Here is a 25,948-nt window from a genome sequence, read left to right on the forward strand (position 1 = left end):
TGTATTTTAGTAACCTCAACTTTAGTTTCTATAAAATCAATGTGAAACAAAAAGTCTTCAGGTGACCTCCTCGGTGAGGTCTACGCTCCGCCCCCTCCAGGGGCGGGGCCGGGGGGCTCCGTCTGATGGGCAGCAGCTTGGGGTTGGGTCTCCTTAACTACGAAAACGGTGTCCCTGCCCAGGCGCACTGGAAGATGTGTGCGGCCTGCGGCCAGGACACAGGCCCTCGCTCTGCCTTGTGCGGAGCTGGTGGCCGCACGCAGAGGGGCAGCAGCACCCGGCGTCCCGCGAGCGGCCCCCCAGCGGGGCTCTGCAAGGTGGGTGGCAATCAGTGGGCCCTCTGCCCAGCAGGCCTGGCAGCCCGCAGCAGCCCCATTCACCTGCGCGAGGCAGCACTTCCAACTTTGCAGAGACCCCGCGTGTCCACTGGGAGTGGTGGCCTTTCTCTCACCGACACCGAGACCCCACAATGGACAGCAGGGCCCTGGGCGTGGAGGGCATGGCAGCTGGATCCTTCCTACCACCCAGGCCGTGTGGGCAGCATGGCGACACCCTACCGTCTGAACACACGGGGAGGGCAGAGGAGGGCAGGAGGGGGCAGCGCACACGTCTACCAGGGAGGCTCTTCTCGGCAAGGTCCAGACTCCCAAACACACAAGCGGGGCGCGGATGCCAGCAGTGGGGTGTGCGGACAGCAGGGGAGGAGAGGAGCAGAAGACCCCCAAGACTGCCTCCCAGGGTGTCATCTCTGGGGCACATGGCCCCCTTCCCAGGGGTGTCTAACGCACCAAAGTGAGCAGACGTGGGAGACAGATGCTCAGAAACCCCCGGGGCCTCCCTCGCCCCCTGCCGCCTGCCCACCGTGTTTCGTGGCACAGGTGTGACGGTGTGCATGGAGATGCCTGGCGGGGAGGGCCCGGCTCCTTGGGAAACCGCCTCGGCGCCTCTGCATGGCAGAGCCTGGGCCCAGAGGCCTGAGCCTGGCAGGTACGTCAGGAATCTGAAACGTGAAGACAGTGGTGACCTCGGCTTACTCTGCACTGGGAGGGACGGTTGTAAGCTGTTGTAGTGCAAACCAGTAATTCCCACTCTGTGGGAGTTAACGCCTCTTTGCTGCCTTAACTTGGCCTCTGTGTGCTTTGGATTCTTAGGACTGCACGAAATGAGGAAAGAAAACCTGCTCCAAAAAGCTCAGCAGAACACGGGATGTGGCGGCCACTGACCAAGAGCGAGGAAGCTCTTGGCTCCGTAGTGGGCCGACCCTGATACAGTTGCCACAGTCATAAATGCACACAGACACAAAACCTTCAGGAAGAGTTTTTCTCTGTGTACCCATCCTTTGTGTCATCCATGCTTAACTTCCTATGAACTGTAAAGAGGAGGTCCAGATTTGAAACCCAGGACACTTTAAAAGTCAATTTTCCCTGGAAATCTCCCTCTGACCTTTGATTTCCTTTGTGAATTGCTTTCTTATCACACCCACTCTGGAACAGTTACAATGTGCTCACACAGGCGTCGCGACTACCCACAGCTTCCTGCCTGAGCAAAAGCTAAACTCCTAGAAGAGGACTGGCTATAGAGCGTTCAAGCCTGTGTGAGTGACAACAGGAAAAAGCACCGTTAGGAAGGAGCTCGTGCACCTGCTCTGGCTGCCCCCCAAGGCAGGGGGAGAGCAGGACGGCTGGAGGAACGGCAGCTGGGCCGGGGTCGCTGGCTCACCTTCACGTTGGGAGTGTAGAGGTTCCTCAGAGAGGCGAGGGCAGCAGACAGCCCCTCAGTGCTGTACCCGATCCACAGCGCTTGGAGATGGCTCGAAGAGATTCCTGTCTTCTTACTGAGGCCCTGGAAGCAATCACAGACAACCTGGCCTCAGCGTCTCCCTCCCCACCTGCAGCGTCAGGCTGCAAGCGGATGCGGAGGCTGCTGACGCACGGCGCACACCAAGATGCCTGGACCTGTGAGTCTTCCCTCCTGAAACCAAGCGCCAAGGAACTAGCCTGCCTTTGACACACGAACTGGTACACCTGGGGAAAGAGAATGGAGGCTGAGGAGGAAGCTCTCTTTAGGGAAGTTCTCCAGTCAACCAGAGGAGGAATCAAAGATGGCATATCACCTCTTTGTAACCCCTTATGAAGGAGTGAGTCCAGGCAGAGAAGTAAACGCCAAAGCTGTGCCTCCGGAAGCAAGAAACCCCATTCACACTTACACAGGGTTTAAACTCCTTAAGCATAACTATAATCAATGACACCCTGCCGAAAGCAAGCCAAGCCAGAACCTGGACTAAGGAAATCTAAATGATAGGAACTCCAGGGGGAAAAGCAACACGTTAAACCAGACCATGAGAAATAAGGATCTGCTCAGAAAATGCAGGTGGCGCACAACAACACGGTCACACAGCTCAGGTTCTTCAACTAAGTAACAAGGCAACAAAAGAGAATGAATCAAGTTTTTTCACCTTTAGGTAAGGGGGAAAACGTAACGTTTAATCATAGCATTTAGAAGCACACTTGAGCGACTCTAGGTCAGAACAGTGGTTCCTTTTAGGGAGGAGGCGCGTGGGAGGTCGTGATTGGCACAGGGCTCGTGGAAGGCTCAGAGAGGGCTGGTAAAGCTGCTGAAAATCTCCAAAACCAAAGACTCAAAGTGACAACAGTGAAACCCTTCTTCCCAGTGATGTGTCTCACCTTGAAAATGTGCGCCTTCAGGATGTGATGGCCGAGCTCCATGGTCTGCTGGCGGTTCAGCTTGCCCTCTTGTCGGGAGAACATGAATGCCAGGAGAGCATGCCCGTTCCTAGGACGGGAAACACCAACGCTTGTAACCGAAGACCCCGTTCCAGGTGCCACAGGCCCTCAGGTGTGCACCCTGCCACCCGAGCCCTCAGCTGCTCTCTTGACGCATCAGTGTCACTGCGCAGATGGGTGCAAACCTGTCTCTACAAAAGACAGCCAATGCTGGTTCTCCTGCAGGTCACTTTAAGGGCTTCTCTGGACTCCCCTGTCTTTGTGGAGTGACCCAGACAGCAGCTCAAGGACACAGTGGGTCTTTGTCTTTGGAACCAGCCTCTCCAGCCTCTCTCTCTCTCTCCCTCATCCACCACTTGTCACCTTATTTGTTGGGTTATGTCCATCACAAAAATGCCAACTCCACGAGACTAAGGGTCTTGTCTAACTCACAGCTAGAGTCACAATGCCTAGCAAATGCCCAATGCTTACTAAACACTCAAATCTGTATGTCTTGGATGGATGGACGGATTTACAAATAGATGGAGCAGAACTATCACAGGACCTGGCACTCAGGCCTCCCCTCAGCATCATCACCAAGGGAGTGGACCTGGGCCGAAGGACGGCCTGATAACAGGAGGAAAGGAAAACCAGGCCATGCACAGCAACAGCTCATGAATAGGAACACCTAGACTTCTAGGCTTGGAAGGAGCATGGATCCTTGTGGAGGGGGGGAGAAAGCTAAGATGTATGGGTGGGCTTGCTATGTCCGGACACATGGTGGACCTCCTGCCGATGCGGGCATTATGCTGCCCTCGTCCTTCCAGAAGGAGCAATGCTGCCCACATCCCCTCCATGCCTGCAGGACCCACCCTTTCTCCTGTAGGCTCCCTGCCTTTGAGCCAATTGGTTCGGCATAGATGCTAAGGGCTACTTATTCCAACAGCAGCAACTTCTGAGCTATCAACGTAACAACTTCGAGGTGCTGTTTCATCAGGAAAAAGCAGGTAGTTGTGGAAGGAAAGATAACCATTATGAAAAAACTGTGCATTCTCCTACATGTTTTCTAGTAGTTGCTAACAGGCATCATTTAGATAGTGTTTAGCTATCCAGATGCATGCCTGTTTTGCAAATACACTATAAATCGTGTTAGAGATGAGGAAATCAAGGCAGGTGGAGACCAAGAGATTGCTTGTTATAATACAAGAGAAGGCACAACTTGAGGCCATGCTGCTGCAGCGTGTCCCACCAAGGACTAGAGCTCGCCCCTGAGCACACACCGAGCGTCCCTGCACACACTCTCCTTCCAGACCTCAGGCTTGAGTTTTGCCTCTCAGATGAGATTCTCCCATGTTCCCATCCCACCTGCAACCTTGTTCCCATGGAAACTGCCCTCTGCCACCTTCCTGTGCTCCAGGCCCCCACACCCTCCCTAATCCCTGTCTGTGGACAGGTTCCAGGGTTCAACACCCACCACCCCAGTCAGGACCACTCTCCTAACCATGAACTAAGCTAAGCCACTGTCAGTCTCCCAGAGTGCTGAGCTCTGTGGCCACACCGACTCTGTCCACCACAAAGACACACCAAGCTAAGGACACGGCTGGCCCTTACGGGGTGGTGACCACACACCCTTCCAAGCCTGGAGCAAAGGTTTCCAGTGCCCTCAGCTGAGCACGGGGCTTCCCACCTCTCTGAGACCATTCCCCATGCAATCACTAGCCACCTGTGCCCTCTGTTTCCCATTTACCTTTTCCTCCTCCTCTCCTGGTCTCCGGATCACGTGTCCCCTTCTAAGTCTATGGGCACTGATGAGTCTGTTTTCCAAAGCTCATGTATATCAAGCTTTTACTATATGTCAGATGCAGAAACTCACTGAATTACTTCATCAATCCACACAACCCTGTGAATAGGTATTATGATTTATGTTTGTTTACATGAGGCAACAGAGGCCTGGACAGGTTAAGGGATCAACCAGCTGGTTAACGGCTGAGCACAGAGATTTAACCACAGTCTCCCCAACATGAGCCTGCGCTCTTAGTGTAACAGACTGCAACAGCCTTGTTCCACCTACCGAAATCCTGTCCATGCATTGATCAGGTCAGTAACCATGGAAACGAGAGGTGGGGACTAGTCAAGACTTTGAAAGTCCTTATGTGACCATAAGGAATAGATGAATGCAGGAAATGATCATTAGTGGCTCTCAGAGACATTACGACACTGTGTGCCTCCTGACGGAAGTACTCACTACCACTTATTAACAGTCTGGCAAAGAAATGTCTTTAAAATCTGGTGAAGCCTCTAGTTTTAACTACTAACTTATAGGAAATACAGGTAATAGATGAACACATATTAAAAAACACCATGAGAATGAAATCATTAAAAATTCAGATTACAGGGAAATTATACAGGGCAAACTACCCAGTTGCTCTATTTAAACAAATAAAATGCCAAGAAAAAAATACAAAAAGAGGAAGAGGTGGGAATCTATAGATGAAAAGAGGCACTGTAAAACCCAATTTATGGACTTCATTTGGATCCTGATTCAAGCATACTAGAAAAATATGAAGGAAGTGGAGAACTTTGAGCACAGCTAAATGTGTGATGATATTGATGAATTAGTATTATGTTTTAGGTGTGGTAATGGTATTGTTAACTCAAAATGTCCTTATTTTGAGGTAGATAATCAATTATTTAAGGAAAAATCTTATGATGTCTGCAATTTGCTTTAGCAAAAATCACAAGATGTGGCAAGTACTGCAAAATGTGAATCATGTGTAAGTCTAGGTGATGTGAATGAAGACTCAAAGCAACTTTATTCTTCACCTTTATAAACCTGTTCCAGGAATTCTAACCCAAGGAATAGTCAAAAACAGGAAGGAAAGAAGGGACAGAAACAAGGAGAGGAGGAAGGGGGAGATTCTCTTAAGCACTTCTCTCATGTCAGGGCCACCGGCACCCAGGGAGGAAATGCTCTCCTTTTCACAGAGAAGGAGACCAAGGCTTGGAGAACTAAAATAATTTGTGTCCAGGAATCATAAAGGTATTGCTGGAGACAAGATTTTAATCCAGATCTTCCTCAAGCTCTTTCTACTGCTTTCCTATGAGGAACTGAGGTATTCGCAACAGGTTTTTATGTTTGTAAGTAACCCAGAATCAACTCAAAGGCCCCACAGAAAGGTTTGGTGAAGTTCTTAGCCCTTGCCTACAAGGAGGCTTGCAGAGACATGAAAAATTACACTATACCAAGCTTTCCAGTCTGCTAGGACACCCATGATGTGTAGGTAAAACTTGGACAGGAATTTTCATATCAAAAGATGATTCAGAGAATGTTTAAAGTACATGGATAGAGACAGAAATAAAAAGTGAAGGGTCAGTCCCTGGGTGGTAGGTTCTTTTCTTCTTCTTTGTAATTGGGGCAAAATTACAACTAATTGGGATGGGATGAGAAATGTCATTCATGTTGTCTTCCAAGGCCCAACCCAAACATCACCATGTATGTGAAAACATTTTCCAGAAATGGTCTCCCCTCAGCCGGAAGCTTCTCTCTCCTTGCTGAAGTCCAGGGTGTCATGTAGCTTCCTGCCTCGCCCACCCTCCGATGCGGGAAAGCCCCTGAGTGCCGGGCCCTTTTCCCAGTAATCTGTATCTGCATGTAGTAGGTCCACAAAAACTTTTGCGGAACTAGATCTGATAGCATCCTCCCAACGTCATTCTGCAGGCCACGCAAGGGCCAGGCAGACATGGTGGACAGGAGAACCCCCGAGCAATGCACCCCCAGCTCCCTGACCTCTCACACCCTGACTAGCACCAGGCCACATGACAGGCAGGCTCCCCACCTCCCCTTCCCAGGCCCTCAGGAGAATAGCATCATGGACCAGCCCTGCTACACAGCCTCAATGGCACCTTCGACTCCCTGGACGCAGCTGCTCCCCCACCGCCCGCTAAATGTGGGACTTGAGGTTGGCACCTGAGCTCTGCTGACCCTGCAGCACAGGCCGTTACTCCGCACCGACCCACAAGCAAACCGAGGTGGCCAGGAGCCACCACTGCACTCCCCTGCTCCCTCTGGGCTGCCAACATGCTGGATCCTACATGCCCAAGAGGTAGCAGTGGAGAGGTGCTGCTGGGGCCCCAAGACAGGCCAAGACCCCCAGAGGGAGAAACTGAGCTGTGAGTCGCCTCCAGAGAGGCCCACTGTTCCCTGGAGCTGATTTCACACCTCCTGTGACCTTGTAAAGGAATGGGGTCTGCAAGGGAATGGATGGCACCAGGACCTCTCCCAGGCACTGCTGAGCTTCTCTTTCAGCAAAATATATGGAGAAATCCTAACATGCTAGCAACTAAAGTAAGGGCACTTCACTTAGTAGCAGACTCTTCCATTGCCCCTCCTGAATTATTCATTCTGCGTTGCCTTGCCATTAAAAAAGGTGAACTGTCTGGAAGCTCTCCCCTGGCTGCACATCAGACTTCCTGCAAAGAATTGATAGGAGCGGCCTGCCCTACCTGGGCTCACATAGGAAGGCTGTGTTTTCACCGTCCGCTCTCCAGACAAGCCACTCCCTGAAGGACGGGTGGCAGAACATGCGAGTTTTGTCGCGCCTCTTAATGAGGAAGCAGGAGAGGGCGTCCATCCTCTGCTGGAAGTCTTCCCACCCCTGCTCCCCCTGTATGTGGCCAGCATTAATGGCCTGGAAAATCTGCTCGTCCGTCATGGGGTGGAGGGATGCGAGGGCTACGTTTAAGATTGGCAGAGCTCTCTCAAAGGCAGACTGGGTCATGAACTTCATGTTGCACTGCAGCAGGTAGAGCTCAGACAGGGACACAGGCACCACCTTGTAGCTGGCACTTTTGATGACCAGGTGTCCCCTCTGGAAGAGGTCCAAGGTGAGTTTGAGGTACAGGTAGGAGCCGAGGCTCCGCAGCACCAAGTGGCTGCTCACTTTCCCGATGAGGGCGGCATCGGCCTTGCCATTCAGGGAGATGTTGCTGAGGATGTCCTGGCTGCTGTGGACCCTGTGCTGGACGTAGGCATGCAGGTCGCTGTGAATGTCTTTGTTGTCTGGAAAGTCATCCAAGGAGAGCTTGACAAACGGCAGCGCGCTTATGATTTCCTACGAGAAACACAAAATGCCACGGTGTCACTCCACGGGGATTTCTTTTTATGTCAGCTGCATTTCAAACCAGATTCACTAGTTTTCTTTCGAGGAGGATTTTCATGGATTACAGGGACTCATTGTTTTGTATTAAAACATGTAATAGGATAAGTTGAAGATAAAAAGCTTATGCGAAAGAAATCCTGATGCGAGACGGAATCATTAACGGCCTTCCCAAGGCCCTCGCCCAAGGACTCGGGGCCAAGTGAGATGTAAGAGCCCCAAAGACAGTGGCAACCTGGCCCTACCAGCAAAGGGGCTGCTAGACCCTAAGGGCACTGATACCCATAATCCTCACACTGTGCAAATGGTTATGTAACAAAGACAAACACAAGCCATCAGTGAACATCTACGAACACAGCCAGACACCGAGATACCAGACATCCTTCGTGGTGCATCAGATACGGGGGCTGCAAAACCGAACCAGGAAATCTGAAACTGCCCCCTGGCTGTGTCCCAGTGGCAGCCTGCTGCAACAAGCGCCAGACCTCAGCCTAGCCAGCTATCATTTTACAAAGTGCCCTTCTTTAAAGGCAAACGTATAAATCAAAGTGTAACATACAGAGGTTCACAAGTCAAAACTGCACAGTGTCATTAGTTCTGACAAAGTCAAATATATCTGTGTACCAGCGGCCAGGAACAGACCACCACCAGCTCCCAGAAGTCCCATGTCCTTTCCCATCTCTCCCTCATCCCAAAGGTGAGCACTACCCCAGCACCCAAGGAAAGAGGGTTGTGTTTTTTTCACATTTCCCACTGTCATTTCTGAGGTATTTAAGTACATGTCCTCACTGAATGTAATGACTGGAGGAGGAAGGCTGCATTCGATTGCTCCCACTTCACACGGATGTTAATGAAACCTCTGGAAACTTACACAGCTAGCATGGAGAACAGAGGACTCCTATTCCTGTGCTCCTCCAATGCCAGTTTCTGCTTAGCGTGTGAAAAAGGACTGACAAGCGTAAGAATAAAATGTCTACAAAAACAAACAGCGAGTTTGACTGACTGAGATTTAATGCCACTTGTAATGAGAAAAGAACCCAAGTGCTATTTTTAAACAAGTATCATCATGAAAGGGCAAAAATAAAAATCTGCTATCCAATATCTTTACTAAAAAAGGACAGGGGTAGAAGAAAGGAGTCAAGGCTTGTTAAGATATATTTTAGGGTTCAAGTGAGGGGAAAGATGAGGAAGAGAATTTAAAAACAAAACAAAACCACTCTGTCCAGCTGCAAGTGTTACCTCAGGTTTAAGTTTTATGAAAAACCAGACCTTCTTTCAGAAAAGGCCTTAGAAGTCTCTCCTCTTTATTCTTCCCTTTTCCCTTCATAGAAAAACTAAATCCCCCTGCAAACCCATACAAATAACTACCAGCTGGAATGACTCGAGTGAATCTACCAGCCACACACCTCAAAGAGCTCCCCAAACCAAATGACAGTGACCTGGGGCGAAACACTTGGATTTAGCACAGGGCCAGTTCAATGCTACCATGATAAAGGTGACCTGGGAGGTAAAAAGATCGGATTTTCTTTCCCATTTGGGGCTCTGTGGACTAACATTTCGAAGTTCTAACATGGTTTCCAATTCAGCAGTTGTTGTAGTAACAGTTTGTTAGTATTGATCACTACAAAATTTAGGTACAGGGCCTTGGAAAGAGATTTGAGAATTCTTTTTTACCTGAAAATTTGCTCTTACAGTCACAATCAACTTCAACCAGGCGGGAAATTTAGAAATAATTCTGGTAATAAATGAAGAAAGCGTATCTCCATAGTCAGGTTTATGGAACTCAGCTTCATTTAAGCCATCTATCAAAATAATGTATTCTTCTTCAGGAATTTTCTGCTCTAAAGAATAAAATAATATTTTTAAATTAAGAAATCATACATTTCTATGAGATGGCACCACCCACTGTATTTTAATGCACAGTTCCAAGTGTTAGAAAAACTAAGAAGGTTTACATATGGCAGAAGAAATGGTTCTCACAGAGGCATATTTTCTATTAAATTTATAATGAAAATCAGAGCACAGAGCCAAAAGAAAGCCAAATCTCACAGAACAGTTTCCAGAAACATATCGCATTACAACCAATAGCAGGATCTCACCCATGTCTATGACACAGTTAGCCCTTCGTAGCCTCCTGGCAGCAGGGGAGCTATAGCAAAGGTAACCAGCACATCCTGAGATGAAATCTGGAAAACAGTCTCTGTGCCCTGCATGACTCCTTCGTGGGTTCCAGGGAATGAGACCTGACCCGCAAGGGGCAGAGCCCATGGCCCAAGAAGGCACATGGCCAGCCCGTAGTGAGAATTCCCCTTACAGACTCCGAGAGCAGGGCTCCTTCCCACTAGCCTGGATCTGATCCGTTATTACTGCCAATTTTCTGCCCAGGGAACTGAGAAGCAATGATGACATGCCTGTTTCCATCCCTTTCTCCAGGCACCTTCTGGCAGAAGTGCTATGTAGGCAGGTAAACTAGCTCAAAAAGGTGAGAAGCAAAGATGAAGGATGGAAAACCAAATGGTCCATAATATGCATAGTGTCCCCCAACTTGCAGAATATTCATGCACAAAAAAAAAATCAATGGACACGTGCTGAAAAGATGTTCAGTTCAACTCACCTGAGCAGAGGCCCTGAAAGAATAGATGCTGGCAGGTTCCCCCAACGATCACTTATTCCCCTGCTGCATAGAGTACCAACCATGCCAGCAACAGTTTCTAGTGCACAGGTCATCTAAATAGCCTACAGTTACATTAGCTATCTACAAATCTTTAACTGTTCAGTTAATTCTTTATTAGGGGTGTTTCCTTTAAAACGATGCCACTGGGTGGCGGGGGCCAGGTGACTGCGGAGAGGATTCTGAGGAAGGGGCGAGGGGTACTGACTCTCACATGTCTCTCTCTGCACCGACACCCATCCTGGAGCCAAGCTGACCCCGTGTCTGAGGACTGTCCTGGGCACTCTGGACTCCTAATGACAGAGGGTGGGGGGCTGCTTGGAGGTACCGTTTCGCAGGTTGGTGAGCGGTTCCAGCACTCCCCTCTTGAAGGCAGCTACCGGGTCCTGCACGCAGGACCTGAGGCTCAGCATGCCCTGCAGCTGGGGCTCCTTTATCAGCAGGTCCCTGTAGGCGGCCAGCTGATGGGAGCGGCAGAGCAGAGCTGCGACGCTGTGCACAAACTCGGGCACCAGGCACGTGTAGGTGTTGTCGGCTTGGCAGTAGTGGTAGGCCACGACCTGGGGGGAGCAGAGCCGTCAGCATCCCCTCACCCTTGTCACACAGCTCCTTCCACAACCTCAAACGGGGCAGTTGTTCTCTCTGTTCCCTGTGATAGCAAAGTAAGCTGCTTCTATTCTCTGCAACTGAGCTATTATTGAGCTTCATTGATTTATTCTTTTCTTCATTTACATGGTTTGTCGATTCTAGGCAGACTTTTAACTGATACACTTTGATCAGCACAAGTTACTCTGTAATGAATATAATAAAAGTCATTCATAACACCTAAAGCCTTCCCTGGCTTAAAGCAATGCTGAACAATCCCGAAGTTGTTGATACCCAAAGGTGCCGTATCCACTATGTTTCTGTCTTTAAAAACAGCAGCATCTCCTTGGGAAACCCATTTGCTGCTCCCAAAGAGCAGATAAAGTTGGCAGCTGTGGAAGCCAGGCTAAGAAGTGACAGCCGCTTCGTCCCCCAGTAGAAGGGCCAGGCAGCCTGGTGCAAACCCCCACCCTCACTCCACACCACACCTCAAGTGACAACGTGAGGAAGTTCAACAGCAACACTGTTGAAGGACTGAAGTCAAAAACTGTCAAATGTCTCCCCATCATGTGAAGGCACAAGCAGCAGACAGTCCCCGTCCAGGCCCTGAGAGTGTGCGCTGGTTTTCCCTTTGCTGGGACAGACTAAGTGCTAGGTGGCTGTATGTTAGAGACCCCAAGGGAAGGCCAGGTGCGGAAGCATATCGGCAAAGAGAGACACGCTGCAGACAAATGAAGAATCTGATCCTTTCCCAAATGAGGATGAAAGGAGGAATACAGGTATGAGGTAAGGTAGATGAGAAAGGTCAAAACATATTTGTGCGTGTGCTTTATGTTTTTCAGAGTTTGGGTCCCCACTGTCCTGTTCAGCACTACACAACCCCATCATCTGCGGAACAAGGGCCACCAGGTCTGGTTCCCAGCTGAGGGCAGAGGACACACAGGCTAAGTGCCCTGCCAGGGGGACACACACAGTCCCTGGAAGATCTGGGATCACATCCCATGTCTGCAGACTCTTAAAAAGCAGGTGGCAAGAGTAGATGTTGCCAGTTGGCAACCACTTTGTGACTTCTGTTTTAGATTAAATTTATCACCACCGCTCAGAGGAAGGCCGACTGTGCCTCCACTTTTGGACAGAGGTCAGCAGGAGCATGTGAGGACCCAGGAGTGCATACAAACCACCACGGAGATGGCCAGTGCCACAGCCTATCGAGCATGGTGTTCGACAAGAGAAGTCTGGCAACCAACAGCGGCTCATGAAGTCAGTCTGGAGCCATAACAGTTTTTCTTTCTTTTAAATTCAGTGAAGCGAGTTTTATAGGATGTAAGAGTAAGTGTAGTCTTAGAATGCTTGTGCTGCAGTCATGGCATCGTGTGTGTGTGAGCGCCAGGCCTTCAGGTTTCCTTAGTGCAAAGTCACTCTGGTCTGAAACATCACTGCCACAGGGTGGCTCTGAAGTGTGTGCTACGATCCCTCCTCTTAGATCACCCGCTCCTGACCAGACGCCTGCAGCGGCCAGGGCACCCAGGCTGCCCGCGCTGGTAAGGAGTGGCCCTCACTGGAGACGCAGAAGCACGGAGCAGGGACGTGGGGCAGAGAAGCATGGTTTCAGTGTGCCTGCACCAACCTCCCCGCCAGGGCGTTTCCTTACCAGATGCCCCTCGCCCCTGCCTGCCTCTTGTGGCTCTCCACCTCCACCTGCTCACACCACTGCTGCCCATGGAGACTCAAGCTGCCCACCTGGACTGAGAGATGTACCCGCTTTAATGCAGGAGGGCAGCTTATGAACCTGTGGTGTGTGCTCACAGATGGAAAATTCCAGAAGGAAGTTGACCATGAGTCTAGGAAGGGAGAGTCAGCCAAGTCTCACTCCTTATAACATCACAAGAAACTTCTGACAGGAGGACAAGGGAAGCGAGGGCTCCAGACAACAGAGGACAAGTGGAGGTGGCCTGGCTCACGTCCAAGGCCCCCCAATCTTCTGCTCTCATACCAGGTGAAGGAGAGCACGTGCTTGGAAGGGTGGATCTGTGGCAAGTGCAACGATTCCTGCTGCTGCTTTGAGGAACTCTTGATCCATTGTTTAAGATGAGTAGAAGTCCACGGCTAGTGTCCTAAGATCTATTTTCACTGATATATTTGGAGTACTCCATCACAATGTTATCAAAAGCTGTACGTTTGTATAAAGCAATTATTGTCTCTGATTTAAGAAGCCTTTTAAAATTCATTTCTCAGAAGCCAAACTAGCAAATCTCTTTCTCTCTCTCTGGAAGACTCCCCAAGAACAGGAGCAGATTACCTTAGAAGCGAGGTATTTCACTGCATCCTCTCTCGGTCTCTGGTTCTCGGGAGCATCAGACCCACACCCAGCGGGTGTTTTAGCCGTATTGGTACCACTTGTAGAAGAACTTGGTGAAAGCAGTGGAGTGAACGGAAGATCCTGGGAGGAATCTGAAGCTGCACGAAAAGAGACCAACTATTATTTACAGAATCAGAATAGGATACAGTGGGATGTTGAACGTATTTCTTCATTAGATCCAAACAGTATTTCAATAGGTAATGAATGAACATGGTACCAAACGCAAAGGCCCAAACGAGAACACAAATCTCCCTCTCAGCCTGTCTCCCATCCTGCCAGGTGACCTCCCAGGAAAATTGCTGTTTCTGGTTTCCTTTATTAAATTCTCTTTTGGTTTAAAAAGAAGAAAATCTTCCCTGGCTCAATTTCTCCCATTCACCATGTTAGGCACACCTTCTTTTAGTGGGTTTATTACCCATAAAATAAGCTGTGAACAGTCACATATTTGCTACTCCATCTCATCTTAAGTTAGTTTGTATACTTTTGGCAAATGCAGTATTCAAAGACAAAGGCCACGGAGAGCAAAAGAATTCTGCACAGATTCCTTCCGGCTTGCTGTGCCAGGAGCCTACCCCCCTGGGGTTTCAGGACGCCGATTCCCAGGGCACTTGATGCGTGCCCACACACACAGGGAGACAGGCCTTCCAGGCAGGAGAGCACAGGAGGAGGCCGGCCTCGCGCCAGGCTGTAGCCACGTGCAAGCTGTGCTAGATGGAGGCGGTCCAACAGTTCTCTAAGACGTGATCCCAAGCCCGGTGCAGCAGCTGGAACGACTTGGGGAAAACTGGGAATTTACGTCTAGCCAAACAGTCATTTCCTCCAGCTATCATATGTTAATATAATAAACGAGACAGGTCGTTCAACATGGACATACTTTTAGGTGATGGACTTGGGCTGTTGGAAGCGATCTGCCTCATGCGGCTCCCATGGCAGCTGAGTGCCACCAGCTTGGAGATGATGGCCGTCTTCCCAAAGCCCACGTTTCCAACCACCACCGCTCCTCTGTTTTCTGTCAGTTCTGTGTTTCTCAAGTTTTCTTCTATCTGGTGGAAGAGCCAATCCCGTCCCACAAACACAGAATCAGTCGTTACGCTTGGTACTTCAAACAACAGCGGTTTCAACAAAATGTCTTGAGGCTTGTAGGGAGCGAATCGTGCTTAGAAAAAAACAAAAGAAAGATTATTTCAGAAGAATGTCATCATTTTATACACTAAAAAATCTCCATTTATCACTGTTTGTATGATACACTTAGTATACCACAAAGGATCTGTAAGTATTTCCCATCTGGTTCTATTAATACTCCTGTAATTCCTCATTTATCATACCCCAGGTCTTCCGGAGAGACCTATAAAAATGACTTTCTAGTCCTTCGTGGCTCTGAGTCATTCTCATGACTCAAGGCACACACACAGGATTAGAGAACGTGACATAAGGGGTCAAACGAAGTCTCAGGGAATTATCTGAAACAGCATCTAAGACACGTTCCTTCTGCTACTGTATGAGTAAAATGGAACCGTGTCCCTCCAGACGGGGCCCCAGCTCACCCGGGTGTGAGTATGTCTGGCCCCCTGTGCTGAGTCTGTTGACTGCACAGATGCACACTATGGGTAGGGTAGGAGGTGGCCAACACAGCCCACAGAACTGAAACAAAGCCAATTGTTGGTGACAAAAAGTTCTAGGGAGTGTTAAACTACCTCTCACTCTAACATATTGCAGAAATATTTTTCAACTCCAGAGAAAAGTTAATCATATATTTCAAGGGAGATGCCCAAAAATAAAAGGGCAGCCCCCCCCAGGACACCAAACAGGTATTTCAGCACACACGCTCAAGGTCATGTTTTTAAAACAGCTGGCTTCAGGACTAGTTATTCAAATGCTTTCAATGGTTAGTGAATGAGCTTATCACACCCATTATCACAGCAGATGCAAAGATAAATACCTTTAACTTCCTGTGCCCTACCTCCGGCCGTATTGTGCCACGGTAATCTAATTGACGTTCGAAGAGGAGCATTCCTCTGCCCATCTAAATAACTCAGATCTTCCAATTTGGTTGAACTTGTCGCTGTAATATTAAACTGAAGTTTAGACTCCAAAGCTGAGGTCAGTTTCATACCAAAACTACTACAAATTGGACATCACTAAGCAATTCCATTCAGGCTTTCCACAATTTACTTCAATGTGATTTGGGTTTGTTTGCCTGTCCCAGTTTATTTTACTGGCAATAAACTGAAAAGTGGTAAAAACCCAGTGCTCCTTGTTCCCAGCCATGTTGAGATGGTTGCCAGAATTCTCCATTATTCCTAGAAAGAGACAGAAACTTCACCAAAAATTTTTAGGAAGAAATTTAATCCAGTGTCACTGAGCAAAGGTTCAACATTACTGCAAACACACAGCATGGGCACTAGAATCGTCTCTGAAGCTCCAGAGAGCCTTCCACGGTTGCTTGAAATTCCAACCTCATTAATTAAGTCAGCAGATTTTGCATGTAAAATTCCACTGTACTCAGAACACTAAAAGTCAGCTCTTGGCAGTAAAAATACCCATGTGGATTTTATCAGAAATAAACATATTTCTTAGCTTCAAATATTTGTGCCTATATTATATGATACACTTTACTACACTTCATGTTTGTATTTTTTTTTAGTTCTATAAATAAGTAATCACATTTACCTTTGATCATATCAGTAAGACTCATAGCACATAGGTACCTGTTAAAAAGCATTAAGGATCTATTCAAATATATACATGAGTTGGAATCGAAAAAGCAATACAAAATAATTTTGCCAATTCTTAGCAAGTCTTAAAAGGAAACATACATGGCTTTTCTGCCTTATAAAAGAACAAAAAACAAAAATCCTCATCTTCTTACATGTATACCCTAGACCACAATGAGGGAAATCTAAAATTAACCTAATTTGGTTTCCGGGTTAAATGGCCCAACATAAAGTACTGCTCATCTGGACAAACGATTATTTTTCAGGATAACAAGATACAGGTGTTATTTGAGGGCAAATGAGTGAGGAGAGCCACATCCCAAAGGCTAAGGTTTCTAAGGACCCGTGGAACCACTGGTGGGACCAAGTTTTGAGGGACAGAATTCAAGCTGGGCTCTCTGCCTGCTGGGAACCCTCGGGCTAGCCCAGGGGCTCTGACGCAGCACCGAGATGCCAGTGGGCGCCCTCTGTCCAGTCTGGGCCCCTCCTGCATCCCCTCCTAAGACCTCAGTCCTTTCCTGCCCACTGTCAGCCCCTCATTCCTTCTTTGAACAAGCACGTGGGGGTCCAGGGCCCGGCTCTGTGACAGTGCGCCCCCTCTGGCCTCATTCTGCAAAGGGTGAGCAACCGTGGACCCTGCTCACCTTCTCGGCCAAGGAGGAAACCCCTGACACTGTGACTCAAGCTCAGCACACACTCAGGCTTCCGCACCCTGGGGCACACATCCACGGCCTGCTTACACAGCGTGTACACTACTGACGTCAGCACTCCACACAATCCTTTCCCAGTAGAGATTCTGCTAATTCTTTTCACAGGACTTTCAAGGGGGCCTAACTTAGGGGAGTCCCATGGCAACCTCAGGGCAACCTAGCTTCTCTCCAGGTCCTTCACAACCAGGGTGTGGAGACTTCCAGAAGGAACATAGGAGCGTGCCCAACACCCTGACTCCCTAAAATGCAGCTTGGACGTGTATCAATGCCCCTGCCTGGGACGTGGGGCCCTGACTGGGGCTTCTGCAAGGGCCCCTCTCCTCAGCTCACTGCGAACACCCTGCGTGTTGGAGGCCAAGGTGGGCAGGGCTGCCCCAGCTGTGACCCAAATGCCAGTTCACTGCAGAGGTGAAGCAGCCACGAGTCTCCGACCTGCTGCTTCAGCCCTGGAAACACAAAGACCTGGGGCCTCCCAAGGGTTTCCCCTTTCCCTTCTTCTTTGGCCTCCTAGAATACAACATTCAGTTTCTATTTCTGTGATAACTGAAAGTTTTGAGACTATAAAGGGCACTCCAAAGACAAGACTGCAAAAAAAGCCCAAGTTTGACACAGGTGTAGGAGATGGCGGGGCTTCAAAACACCCGTTTCTGATGAACAGTCCCTAAGGTTTCCGCCTCAAAGCACGCAACAAGCGGCCTCCGTGAAGCAGAGCTGCCTCCTTTTCCACAGCAAACACCATTAAGCTGCGTTGAAATGGACCATCGCTCAGCAGGCTATGGGCTGCCAGCTTCCTCTGCTCTCTCTGGGGTATGTCAAGGCCACTGTGAGAGACTGGAGCGCCTCTGCACCCAGGGGATCCCCACCCACCAGAGCAGGCCACAGGGACCACACTCCGTCTTCTTACACAGCCTACAGTAGATTCTCGGACGTTACAAAAAATGGACTCACTTCCAGTATTTAACAATAAAGCCTTTCAAAGTCCTTGTTACTACTCAGGGTTGAGAAAAGTCAGAGGTAAAGCAATCATTCATGCTGCAACAAATACTGTTAATATATTTATACAATGAAATTATATATTTACTGCACACACACATTGGGTCTAACAGCGTGAGAAGTACATGTTAGATGCTATAGGAAAGTTTTTTGGAGGGTTGGAGTGAGACGGGCTGCGGAAGAAGCAGGGGGAGCCACCTCAGAGCTGAGCAAAGAGAAACACCTGTGGAGACATCATGACCCAACCTATCAAAGGTGAATGCCCCTGAGTCCAGGGCAAGTAGCAGAGCCTCAAGAAAACTGGCTGGTTGTGTTTGTTGGGTTCCTGAAAACTAGCACAGTGTTCTGTGATCCAGTTAGAAAGGATTTCAGAAGAAAAACAAAGGTAGTCAAAAATAGCAGAATCCAAATTCAAGATTATGTAAAGACATCATTTTAAAGGCTTCTTTTCTGTTTTTTAACAAAGAGATAAGGTGCCCATGTAATGTATTTTGATAGAGTAATGACTTGCCGTAGCATTCTAAACCAATTCCACTCTAACGAATACCTTTGTAACAAAAATCTCGGGATAGTGAAACAACCTCCAAACCTAACTAACTTACTTTTATAATCTTTAATATAAAAGTTTCACTGCACTAGACACTTAACACTGAACAACCATCATTCTCTGTCACAGGCTCAATGACAGCAAAGGCTGTCAACCTTAGGAACTTGTTTTATACCCCATAACTCAGGGGTGCCAGGTCTTTAGGGTGCCATGAACAGAGGCCTGACATTACCCTTCCTTCACCTGCCTACCAGTCCTTACCCCGCTCCCATGCACCAAATCAAATCTTTTGATGTTTCCTATCAATGGCAATTTATTCATGTTTATGTGGATCTTCACATGCAAATAATTCTGAGAGATTATAGTATATGGTCCTTTAGATATTATTTTAGTACTTCTAATATTGAGTGTTGCCTACTGCCCTGTTTGTAGCCTTCTTGTCACTAGACAAACAGTGCTGTACATGGTCTATACAACCTGAATCTTTTCTTTTTCATTAATACTTGCAAAAAAAGCTTGCCATTCTTTCCTAACTGAGATTCAGCCTCGAGGGTAAAGAGGGTGGGCAATGAAGAATCTACCAGACTCCCAGCTTAACAGATACTATGAGGTAAGGCAATTGCCTACTTCCTTCCAAAATTTGTTTTTACTGTATAAAATATGCAACACAGGAGAAATGAGTAAACCCGTGAGGCTAGGCAGTCACTGCTCGAACTCTCCCCATGCCACAGGAGGTCTAGCTCACATGCACATGCAGGAGCTAACGCACGGGCACAGCAGAAATCAGAACGTCCGCTCTGCACTCACTGCCACCTCCTGGAAAAGCTCAGCTCACACCCACTGTCACTCCATGTGGCAGGAGACCACATAAAAGAACGCCAAGCAGGAAACATTACCCCAAACAGGTGCTTTTAACACTATTAAAGTATTAACGTTTTTCCCAATTTTAAAATAGCTTGATCAAACAGAATGTAAGTTTGCTATTTTGCTGAAGTCAATAAAGCCACCACGCTGTGGGATAATACAAATGAACCAATCAGCATAACTAGGTAATAGGGTCTAAAATGCCCTGGGTGCAACACATTATACCATAGAGAGTGGGAGGGTGGCTGGAGGACACAAAAGCTTTTTGGAAGAACCATCACTCAGTGCACAGAAAGCCTCGGGTACTTCTCTCGGGCAGACAGGCCAACACCCTCTTTCTGGAACAAGGCCATTTTCCTTCCTTTGAAAGTGAATTGGAGATGTGCCTCAGACCTCTTCCATTAGGGCCATGATGCACCAGCTGCTTTAAAGTTCCATTGTAAAAACCACCCAACCACCACCACAGTGGCCTGCCACACCCCACAGGAGCACTGTAAATGACAGAAAAAGCCTTTGATATTGAGGAAGAGAGGACCTGGGTCCATGCGTTAGGCAAAGGAAAAATTTTAAGTGCAGCATCGTTAACAAAGAATGACAGAAACAAGTTTGTCTTTTAACTTCAACCCAAGAGCACTGACTGAGACACTCAGGGCCTCAAAGCAGGCCCGACGGCTCCGAGTTCCTTCTCCCGCGACCCCCAACTATTCTTGCTTGAGCAGCACCCACTGGCCAGTCAACTAGCAACAGTTACCACTTCTGTAGTCTCTGCTGAGATCCAGGGCCCCATCTTGCTAAGGCTCATCCATCTCCCCTATTTTCATTTCCTCACTTGACAGCTCTCACTTCCACTGCGTATGTTTTAGGCTGTGAGCTCCCCTAGAACTGACCTGTGCAGAAATTGGACCTCCCTTCTTTACGATAGGCCTCAATTATTCAAAATAAGTTTGAAAGCCTGGATTAGAAATTCCCTGAGCTGATATCAACTAACTCACTCTAAACAAGAACTCCCATTTACGAAGATGTAATGAGAAGTCATGGAACTACTCAGGCTTACAATAACAAAAATAAGGACAGCGTTTCCGGTACTTCACTCCCTCCTACACAAAGAGCCACAGTGTTGCAGTATTAGACGAAAAGAATCAGAGCAGAAGGATCTCTTAAAGACCATTAAGTGCAGCCTCATCATGTTTACAGATGGGTAAACTGAGGCCTAGAAAACGTGCCTGACCCACGACCACAAAGCTGGCTTGTGCCCGGATTCGATTCCCATGTGAAGACAGTAAACACGGGCACCTCAGACCCGGGCGATAACCCTTCCAGGGAGAGGCATGGCCTTACCTGCAACTGAGTTGGGCCGTGGCATTATTAGTGAGCTGGAGCTCTGAGAATGAGGGACAGGACCGTCTCCAGCTGAGGCTTCAGCTTTGGGCGGCATGCTCTCCGCTGACCCAGCGGGCTCCTCTTCTGCCACTGGGGAGCAATTATCTGCCCTGCGATCATGAAGCACTCCCTTCTGTACCCCTAACCTTAGGCTTCCGTCCTTATTCCATTCCAAACTGGAGCCACTCCGGTCATCATTTTCGGATGAACTTGTAATTGTGGCTGAAATGAGAGACCAAAATACTTTGAAGGAGGCCGGGCATAGCTGGGGCTGTTGAGAGTTCACACACACACCCTGCCCTCCCCCTGATCAATGGAAAGCTTTCCAGTCCACACAGATTTTTATCAAAGTATGTTTCATACAATGTATTTTGGTTAATTAGAAGAATGTTGCTTATCAGGGAAAATAAACTGCCAGATCATTTTGCAGGGGAGGAAAAAACTGGTAAGATAATGAAAAACTGTCTAGAAGTATCTGAGAGTTAACTGTAAATCCATGTAATCTGGAGATGATGTAACCTCTTTTAAAAAAGATGAATTGCTCACAAACAAATTCATATCTCATTAGATTCCTTTCAACCTTTATTTTTTCCAAATTAACAACATTGTGTATGGGGGGAGAGGGCAGGGTAGCACAATGGTTGATGCAGAAAAGATGCAGGAGAGAATCTATAAAAACAAAAATACAATTATAAAGTAGAAAATTTGATCCTTAGAATTAAACTTTACAACATCTGTTGAAGATAATTCAGAAAGGCTGACCTTTATTCCTTTAATGTCATAGAACGGAAAACCTCTATGTAACCAGCACCTGGGAAGGGATGCTTGACTGTAGAATTAAAATCTAACCTCTAAGAAGGAAAACAAGCACAGAAAACATCTTGGCAAAAGAGGAGGAATATATTGAAGGAAAGCAGCAATATTCACCCCATGTAGCTTCTAGAAATAGCCACTTCCAAATTTCAAGATGCTGAACCACACGTGATCCCTTGCAAGCATAGGTTACCATAGACACAACAGTGGCTTGTGTCCACAAGAACAGAGGCCATGTCCTCTGATCCCTTTGTGTTCCTTGTTTGGGTTCTAGCTGCCTAGGCCCTTAACTGCAAGACTTCAATGCGAGTGCCCGGGTCAGGGTGCACTCAGGACCCAGCGCCTGGATTGCGCTGCCTCATGGACACACCAGATGATGCACGCTGTATCAGCAGGCTGGTGAATCGGCTCCCACAGAGCCTGTTATCTGGGATCAAAGGGTCTGCAGGGGTTTTGTTTTATTTTTACAATGCTCTCTAAGGTTTCAAAGTACAGACAAAACAATTTCCTCTCTAAGACCACAGGGCCTTCAGTCACAATTCTAAACTCTCTCTGCTACAGCTGCTCTCGTCTGGACTTAGGGTATTTCAAAACCTTGGCTATTTCAAAACCCCTCCCACCACACTGAAGCCTCTGCAGAGTATCTACCACAAGCTTCCTCTTCTGACCAGCAGAGCTCTGGGCACATACTAGGTGCTAAACAAGTGTCTGCTTATTCAATGGAGGAGCAAACGAACAAACATATCTACTAAAAACCTACTGATGACCAGAAGCCTTCCTGATAATATAAACAGTTGACAGACACATATTTTGTATGCTATATGTACTGCATGCTGCATTCTTACAAAAAAGCAAGCTAAAGTCACAAATCTCCAACAATTTTTCCCATATATTTATTGGAAAAAAACCCACAAGCGAATGGACCAGTGCAGTTCAAACCCGTGTTGTTTAAGGGTCCATTGTACATTTAATCCCATTGTTTTTGGTTCAGGATTGTTGGTATTAGGTCTCTAACCAAAGTGTAAGTTGACTTGGGATAGGCCCATCACTCCTTCTGGGGTGGCCCTCGCTACTCCCAGAATCTCTAAGTATTCTACCAGGAGTATTAATGCTCAATCTCTCCATCTATATAGACTTATAGCATCCTTCGTTGTTTATTTTTTGTAATGGACCATTCATATGAGCCTAAGTACAGCAAGAATGACTCTTTCCATCCTAAAAACGCTGGTGGTGGTGGTGGTGGTGGTGGTGGTGACGGTAACAGCAGCAGCTGAAATTTACTGCAGGTCACTGTATGTCAGGGACTTTGCTCAGTGCTTCACAGGAACACTCTAATTTATTAGATCATTGATTATTAATGGTAATCCTATTAATAAGTTGTGATGATGTTGCAAAACTTCATTTTTAAGTCCAGTGTTTGGGGCTCAATGCTTTTCCCACAGATATGTTGTAATTTGTTAGGTTCCCAGGTTACTACTCCGAGATCTAAGTTACAGGAAAAATTCCAGACTGGGGCTGGGGGTAATTTGTTTGATTTATTGTGGCTGTTTTATTTGGGGCACATATTTTTCAGGTGAAAACTAGAAAGTCAAAGTGGTGTTTTTCCACATTTGCTCTCCTCAAGTGCCATGTACTTCAGAACCAAACTCCCAAGGATCTGAGTCCTAACTCAGACCTCCAGCTCTGGGACAGGCCCTGGGCCTTCCCAACTTCCCGCTTTAAGTGACAGAACTGGACGCAGGGCCTCAGGATGCCAGGAAGCAGCTGGGGGGGTGGGACAGCCTGGTCGAGGCTCCTCAAGGTCCTGCTCTCCTGGTGCAGCCACAGGTGCCCAGGCCCTTATGAGCAACAGGAAGGTGAGGGGTGGGGGAGGAAGGCCCGGGGCGCTGCGGGGGAAAAAGGCCTCCAACTGCATAAATACCAGCTGGGAAGGGAAGTCCCAGATGGGGTCGTCATTTCAAAAGGAGGAAATTTTAAGTTTAGAACATGTTTGTAAGTAGGAGACTCTCTCACTGCCCTCAAGAAGATAGCTGAGAGATGCCTTCCACCGTCCACACTTACCAGGGCCCTGAGAGGCAGGTAAGTAAGCAGCTCTGAAGCCACAGGCTTCCCACTAAATGGCCCAACTTCACAATATTCCTCCTGGGATCTAATACTATATCCAATCTATCCGGCCTGAAGCCCAGGCAATGTACTTTCACCTCAGTTCAGGCACAAGTAAGTCCTGAAGCAGATCTAATGGGTCAGGTAAAGGACTGAGTCCAGTTGCCCTGCAGGACCTAAGCAGTACACCTAATGGGGCAGCTCCAGGGCCTGGGAGGAGAAAGCTGGTTCTTACAGCAAATGATCGGCTACTCAAAAACACTTTTCTTCCAGGCTAACAGAAATTCAAACTCCTCATTAAGTCAACCCAATCACCTTCAAGGTCACACACACACACGGCTGGTGGTAAGGCCAATACCAGTCCTTCTGACAGCACATACAGTGGGTGTGAAAACTCCCTTTGCCTTGAACAGTTCTCAGCACATAAAAGGAATTCTGTAAATAGCTGTGGCTAAAAAGTATTTTGCCTTTCATGAAGTCTACTTGCTATAAACAGTAGCCCCTGCTCAGGGGCCAGTGGGGAGAGGCTGACAGCCAGAAGGGAGTCACTTGTTGACTGGGAGGTTGGGGAGGCAAGGGACTGGCTGGGATGCACTCAGTTGTTACATGTTTTGCTATATAAGGAATCTCAGTAAACTATTCCTCCTCCCTCCCAACCTGCCTTTACCCCCTTTTTGCCTATTGAAGATTCTTTTTTATGTTGAATGTGCATTTAAAATAGAATTTTTAAAAATCAATGAAAGTTCAGGGCCCAGCAACTAGTTAGATGGGATCTAAATCAAGTTATATGTTTAAAAGGACATCAAGAAAATTAAACTGTCTGTAATATTAGTCTAGAATTGTTTAGGAACTAAGGGCCACTGACATCAAACGTATACCACAGAGAGCAGATTTCTCTCTCTTTAAGCTACAGAAAGGATAGAGGTGAAAAGTGCACAGGGCATGGGTTCAAGGCTTGGCTCCTCCCCTTTTGAGGACCCACAGGTGGGGGGTGCCTCTCCCGGCCCCATACTAGGAATGCGCACATTACACAGCATCTTGTGTGTTTATGTTTCTCTCTTTACACCGGCCACTAGGAATCTTAAGAGTAAAGCTTCCTACCCAGTAGTAAGCAAAATGAATGACATTTTACGACTCTGACTCCTGTCGTATCTTTTCTCTCGCTCTTCTTTTCCCCAAACTCCTATCTTCACTGAAGATGAAAAAATCTTGTTTTTACCTAAACGTCTATCTGCAAGCATTTCAAATCCACTGGGGTGGGACTGAGGATAAATAAGTAAGTATCCTTAGGAAAACAACAATAGTGGCTAACATGAATACTCTCATAGTGCTCATTACGGACAGGCTCCGTTCTAAGGCCTGATGGGGTCTCAGCTCATGGAATTCTCCCAAGAGCCCCCAGGGCAGGGAGGCCCTGCAACGCCTGAAGCCTCACTGTGCTCCAGAGCGATGCTCTACACTGTTCCGCTCATGCCACACTGTTAGAAACATCTGAGCATGATCCCCAAACCAGGTACTTATAAATTATGTACATGCACTATTCTAGTTTATTACAGTATATAACATACACACAAAAATATACATTTTGAAAGAATACAAAGAAGCCAGTTGACATGTTCCCCAAGCACTCCACAGATTGATTGTCTTGCACTCTCCATTTTCAAAGCCAGGGCTCTGTGAAGAGCCCTTTGTCCTTGCCTGGGTTGTGCAGAAGATCAGATACAAGGGCATACGTACAGTGCCTCATACATCATGAATGCTCGAGTGCTCTCCTCCCCCTACAACTGAAAAACAAAGCAGCACTAAAAAAACAAACTTTTTCACATCCATATTCAGTTAAATAGTTGACATGAAGACTTTAAAAGTTAAGTCACTGAACCCATGAATTAAAGACCAAACAAGAAAAAAACATGAGGGTTGCTTATAAAAGTGGGAGAGGGGAGGAAGTCAAAGAAGGAAAATCCAACCACTGCAGATACTGCCTCCTTCCACCGGATGGAATCGATCCCTGGCAACTGTGGGAAGAGAAAGCGAACAGAGACTAAGGGGTTGGGGAGAGAGCAAAGGGACGAGCCCGGGGAAGCAGCGCAGGAACGCCGGGGCCTCTGGGCCGGACAGCGGGCTGCGCTCCGCTAGCCACACTCACCCTCACATCCCACACGGCTCAGGCTGCCATGCCAGGTTTTGAATTTCTCCGAGGGCAAAGGGGAAAGACAGTGTAGAGAAACCTTGCAACCCGCCACAGTGCCAAAGTGCCTCCCCCTGGCTCCACCCACAAACTAACAAATCACACAGTGAAGGGAGGCTGAGGCTCACCTGGAGCGACTGCT

General features: G+C 47.8%; 1 protein-coding gene across 14 annotated transcripts in view; it reads right to left on the minus strand.

The window, feature by feature from the left end:
* The window catches only part of TANC1 (tetratricopeptide repeat, ankyrin repeat and coiled-coil containing 1), a 224,211-nt gene that overhangs the window by 38,061 nt on the left and 160,202 nt on the right, over window positions 1-25,948 (minus strand). For 8 of the 14 annotated variants that reach the window (XM_057505535.1, XM_057505531.1, XM_036884032.2 and 5 more), the window contains 9 exons: window positions 20,661-20,924; window positions 15,434-15,556; window positions 14,369-14,650; window positions 13,435-13,592; window positions 10,879-11,110; window positions 9,554-9,720; window positions 7,227-7,834; window positions 2,685-2,793; window positions 1,720-1,842 (listed from right to left, as the gene is read on the minus strand). In XM_057505535.1, coding sequence (XP_057361518.1) covers window positions 1,720-1,842; window positions 2,685-2,793; window positions 7,227-7,834; window positions 9,554-9,720; window positions 10,879-11,110; window positions 13,435-13,592; window positions 14,369-14,650; window positions 15,434-15,556; window positions 20,661-20,924 — 2,066 coding nt within the window. Of the gene's footprint in view, window positions 1-1,719; window positions 1,843-2,684; window positions 2,794-7,226; window positions 7,835-9,553; window positions 9,721-10,878; window positions 11,111-13,434; window positions 13,593-14,368; window positions 14,651-15,433; window positions 15,557-16,164; window positions 16,203-20,660; window positions 20,925-25,948 lie in introns of those variants that run through there. The other 6 variants (XM_057505534.1, XM_057505533.1, XM_057505538.1 and 3 more) reach the window with 4 other exon arrangements.

The sequence above is a fragment of the Manis pentadactyla genome, chromosome 8 (genome assembly GCF_030020395.1).
Source record: "Manis pentadactyla isolate mManPen7 chromosome 8, mManPen7.hap1, whole genome shotgun sequence".
In the NCBI taxonomy this organism is placed as follows: Eukaryota; Metazoa; Chordata; class Mammalia; order Pholidota; family Manidae; genus Manis; species Manis pentadactyla.